General features: G+C 40.9%; 1 protein-coding gene across 1 annotated transcript in view; it reads right to left on the reverse strand.

The window, feature by feature from the left end:
- Positions 1-3091: 3091 nt before the first annotated feature.
- IRX2 (iroquois homeobox 2) overlaps positions 3092-5622 on the reverse strand; it is a gene marked incomplete at its 5' end in the record, with an annotated part of 3596 nt that continues 1065 nt past the window's right edge. Inside the window, 3 exons of the mRNA XM_014312406.2 lie at positions 3092-3689; positions 4379-4446; positions 5194-5620. Of these exons, the coding sequence (XP_014167881.1) occupies positions 4403-4446; positions 5194-5620 (471 nt within the window). The remainder of the gene's footprint in view (positions 3690-4378; positions 4447-5193; positions 5621-5622) is intronic.

Below are 5622 nucleotides of genomic sequence, written 5' to 3' on the forward strand. Positions count from 1 at the left end.
CTGGGGAGGGGCCGGTCCCGGGGGCCCGGCCGAGTCGGGAGCTGATGGATGGCCCTTGGGGAGGTGGCTGCCTCAGGTAGGGCTGAATCAGATAGCCAGCCTTACATCTTTCTTCACCTGGAAGATCACCCTTCCATCCCTCCCCAAAACCTGAAGACCATCTCCGCGGGTAGAAATCCGTGAGAGTAGTCCTTTTTCAAGTAGTTCTTGTGTTGGTGGGTTTTGATACTTTTGTTTTTGTTTGTGGGGTTTGTTTTGTTTTGGTTTGTTTCTTTTCCTTCCCCGCAGCCTGCCTCTCTATTATGGGTCTGAGCAAGTCGGGGGCAAATACGTCAATGGAGCGGGGAGAGAAACGCAGACGCCCATGGCTCTTTCCATTAACTTTCCCCTTATCCGGGCCCGTTTCCCTCCAGCCACGAGCTGGTGCGCGGCAGCAGCAGCAATTCCCATGTCTGTCTGTCTGTCCGCTGCTGGCCTGAGCTGCGTGTTACCTCCGTCCCCATCCCTTCCCCCAGCCTCCAGCCAAACAAAGGTGGGCGACGCTTTTTTTTTCTGCTCCTAAAGGCAGTTGGTGAGCAGCTTTCCTGAAACAATAACTCTCTTATTGAGAACAAATGTTGACATTTGCAGGGAGCGAGGAAAAAAGCAGCCCAGGAAGTGTAAAGTGGAAAGAGACCCTCTTCCTAGTTGACGACAGCGCCAATTCCTCTGGGATCCCACCTGAGATTAAAGCCCGAATTTCAATAAATCAGCTCTAATGAAACCTCTGGCCCCGAAGAGGGAAGGGTTTGCCTTTCCTGCTCCGAAATGAGCGCAGAGACGAGGGGCGGGGGATGGGGAGAAGAGGGAGTAAATATAGAAAGGGGTGTGAGATTTTAATCCCAGTGGGCTCATTAGCATCGTTATGAAATAAACCATACACAGAGTGATGTATTTTATCGTTCGTCCCTCTTTCTTGCTACCCTGAAATAATCACATTGTTTTTGCCAACAATCTAGTAAGGCTACGCTTTCCTCCTGCTTTCAATTTTGATTACTAAATCTCGAATGATGTTGAATATGCAGTTCTCGCCCATTAGTTTCTTGTTTAAAAAAAAATAAATTCATATGCCAAATCATTTCAGTGGCACCCATCTGCATCCATGAACCGTTTGTGAATTTCTCAGAGGATGAGAGAAGTCCATTGGGTTTTACATACATAGTGAATACTTGAAAGCGAGTTTTCCGAGTCTTTCTACTTTTCTTTCCAGAAAGAAATCCAGGTCTAAATACTAGCAAGGGTGGGTAAATTATGGAAATCTTTTATAAGTCTTTGGGCGTACAAACATCAAAGGAATGTCGTCAGCCTTTTTTTAATCTCTGCCACAGCTTTTGGCTTTTACCAATTGAAATGTACACTTTGTGTCCAACAGAAACCTGGCACGTATAACATGGGTGGTGGGGGCTCATGGAGTAGGAGCAAGAGCGGGGGAAAGAAAGTTCAGGTATTTCCCCCTGACATAAAAATCCCTCCATAAAACCTTCCTGGACTGCACAGTAAACATGGTCGAGAATGATTATAGTAAATATTTGCAATCTACATCATATGCTAAACTGGAGGGGAAAAAGTTAATTACTTCTTAGCTGTTTGCCTAATTGTGCTACACACTACATGCAGATAAAATTGCATTCTACCTCAATGAAAAAGAGGATGCTACAGGAGCAAAGAAGCATCATTCCACAAACACCATAAAAGTATGAGTAGGCCTCCAGCTGCAAAGATCTTCACTTCTTTAGATTTAGATAGACAGATCCCAGAGTATGCCAGGATAACGTTATTTATTTCTGCCCTTTCAGCTGAAAAACACACGCATTTTCTCAGTCAGTTAGACGTCTTTATAGGGGCAAATTAAAAAGAGGGGTGAGGGGGGTGTGCAAGGGAAGATGGATCATGGGAATTTTCTATATGCATTCAAGAAAAACAGCTTCCTTTCCCCCTATTTAATATAACAACAACATATTTCCGGACTCCAGACTAGCAGGGCTCTTTATCCAGTTAACCTTCCCAAGGCTGATGCCTGAAGTATCTAAGATCACTTTCAAATGCCCTTTCTAACAAGACCTGAGCAAGAGGCCACTAATTTTCACTGAACAAAAAGCCACTGGAGAGAGATCCGTTTGTCAATATCAACTGGTCCAGCAATTTCCCATCTTCAGACACATCAGCCTATCTGAGCTGGCAGATGTTTAGACAAGATTTTATAAATTGTTCAATATCAGACCATAATGAACCCCAACTGACCATTCCAAAGCAGCTAAAAGCATTCAGGATCTCCCCTGCTGGGATCTAATAATGCTCTCACGCTGGAACATTATTAATCACGGAATAAAATAGATGAGCCTCTTGAAAAATAAGTGTATGATTGATTAAAGGGCAATCTAAGAAGCTATTATTCTTGTTTTATAACCGTAAGTTATATTCACTCAATTTATCTTTTGGGGAAAATAAATGATTGTTCGTTTCTTTTCTGGAATTATATTATATGAGGATTCCCATTATTTTACTAAAAATTAAAATGATGAGTTGGCTAATTTTATGATTCAAATCAAAGCAGACTTCCAGTGTAACTGTAAAGGTATGTTTTACTAATATAAAGAGGGAAAACCATTAAAAAAAACCCCAAACAGGTATTGGACTTTTAATCTTTTTTTTCCCTTGCATATTTTAGCCAGAAGCCAAAAATAAGTAATTAGAAGTAAGCCGTGGTTGATAATATTTTTCACCCTATAATAGTGAATTTAAAGAATGATAAATAAAGATCTACTTCACACCCAGTATAAATAGTTTATAAGAAACATGCATAAATTCCAATCACCCTTTCTACGCATATTCATGTATACATACAAATACGTATTTGTTCATATGAGTGTATTTAAAGCTTAAGTATAACGGAACAAGCCAGAAGGAATTAATTTATGCAAAGTATATATTTGCAACATGTTTAAATTGCTTACTCATTTTATGATCTCAGCTCTACTATTGAAATTACAAATTTCCTCCTTTTCTAAATAATAAATTAGTATTTTGAGGGAAATGAATGAAAAACACAATGTTGTTGCAGACTAGTCTGTTTTTATTTACAATTAGAGATATAAATTAGTAAAGAATTCTTGTTAAACAACCAAAGATTGTATAACCATCAACGTTTCAAATAAAAACCAGGCAAAATTTATTTACAAAATGTTCAGATTTCATTGCAATACAACTTGCATAAATTACTAGAAGCTTTATATCGTTACAAAAATAAATATCAAATTTGTTTCCACTTTGTAAGGACTCAAGTTCTCCAATCACGTCTTTATTATCTCTACTGTATACATCTTTTACAAATAAATTTTACAATAAATCCTATCACACCTATTGAATAGATACCGTGGCAATGAAGTGATCAATTCAAGATATCCTGAGAAAAACAGATCTGTTTTCAAAAGTCACACATACATTGGGGAAACTATACTATACCAGCAAACTCACATATGTCCAACAAAATTCTGGTTTAATAATTAGATTCTGAAGATTTAATAGTGCTCTGTGGTCTTCTTTTATACAGTGGCACCAGATGTGATCCGGATTTAGAGATTTGTTATATATATTAGCTCGGGGAGAGATGATGGCTTGCTGACTTTTTTCAAAGCAATTGTGACACCTACCTGTGGACCAAGGAAAAAACCAGATCATCCAAAAATCCTTCAATTAAACTCTAACACCATTAAAAGGGGTGGGCGGGAAAGGAAGTAAAGCAAAATTCTCACTCGTTTAATTTCTTCTAACAAAAATAGAAGTTAGTTGAAAAATATCGGCAAGGTGATTTTGTTGTTGTTGTTTATTTAGCTCTAAATAGTGGAAGTATTCAGAGTGCCTTTGCTAGCTAGGCAAGAGCCAAGTCACAGATTACCTTGTGTAAGATTCATGTCTGTTTCTTGCAGTTGTCCCTTTTTATTTTAAATACGCAGTCGCTGCATGAAGCCCCACTCAATTTTAGCACTGCCACGTGAGCACAAGCACTCTGTTTTTAAATAACAATACCTTCAAAGGTTTTTTATTTTTTCCTGAAGATTTCTTTCCGTAACTTTTAAGTAGTCCCTATGGCTTTGCCTTACACAAGCGAAGAGTATGCAAAGTGAGGAAACTGTCTAACCTGGCTTGAAAATTAAGACAAACCCAAGAAATAAATGTAGTCATATGAGGCTTCCAAAAACAGAAGAAAAAACAATGTTTTACTTCGTGACCAAACTCTCAAGTAACGAAGCAAGAAATTAACGTTAACAGTCTAGAACTGTGCAGCACGTCTCAGACCTGATGCCAAATGATCAGTGTAATAGAAAATGTTCTCACTTACTTGCATTGCTGTGTGATTGCACTTCTATAGGTATGGTTGTACTCCTACTGTGCAGACTTCAGTGGGATCTGTCAAAATATAACCGTCAGTTAGTCACAGGACACAGCCAGCTAACTAGATTATACAGTCTGTGTAGGTCCCAACCCTCACTGGTGCACGATTCGCAGCTGGGTCGTTTAAAAGAGTAGCCAATATTTTATATTTGCCTGTATCTCAAGTAATTTTGTAGGATAAGATGACAATCATATTAATGGAAAACTTTTTCGGGGAGAAAAAAAACCCCAAAACCCAAACAAACCAAGAAGCAACCAGTTACAAAAAATGTCACGCTCCGCGTAATTTCACGTCCAAGGTCAGCAATTATCTGAACCCAAAGCTGAAAAAACCCCGTGAGAATATTGGAAACAAAGAGAGTCAAACCAGTTTGTCAGGAAAAAAAAATTACAGGCAATGACACAAGTGCTGTCTGGATAGCTTTGTGTGTAGTTTTCCTTTTTTTAAAAAAAAAAAAAAACAAAAACAAAAACAAAAAACTACTTGCAAAGCTGCATCTGCAGCCTGTGAGACTGATCTAAAAGTCGTCTTTCACATTTCCTCTCGCGGTTCTTAGGGGCCGGTACCGATACGACGGCGACACCACCGTTTTAATCCCCAGGTTATATGAGTGCCCATCTTCACTCTGGCAGCGGTGGCACCGAGCTCGCTGTTTTTTCCAGAGAAGGTTTCAGTATTTACAGCGCTCAGGGGTCGTCTACGGGTCGGGGGAGGAGGACGAGGGAGAAGAGGGAAGAAAGCGGCAGAAACAAGTCACCTACCTTTCTTAGAGTCATAGCTAGAGGGCCTGTAATGTTGTTCTAGTTGGTTAGTGATCGTTTTCAAAGAGTCACTGCTCTGTTTGTGGACAGAGCTGGCATTTAGGACAGTCTGACTTAGTCCCTCGTTTGAAGCCACTGCTGCGGAGTTGTATCTCAGGATTCCCTGGCTCTGCAGAGCGTTAAAGTTCCCATAGTTTGTATAATTGCTATAAAAAGGTGAGGTGTAATAAATATGCCTCCCCAGGAGGGAGGAGGGCGAGTAGGCAGCGCTGTGCGGGGCGGAGGCGGGGGTGGCCGAGGAGAGCGGCGCAGGCTGGCAGCCTTGGCCCAGGGTCTGACTCTTGAGGTCCGAGGTGGCGATTTCGGCCAGAGACCAGAGCTTGGGCTTGCTGGCCGGCGTCGGGGGGCCGGGGGAGGCGCGGGGCCCCA

Source organism: Geospiza fortis, unplaced genomic scaffold (genome assembly GCF_000277835.1).
Source record: "Geospiza fortis unplaced genomic scaffold, GeoFor_1.0 scaffold206, whole genome shotgun sequence".
Taxonomy (NCBI): domain Eukaryota; kingdom Metazoa; phylum Chordata; class Aves; order Passeriformes; family Thraupidae; genus Geospiza; species Geospiza fortis.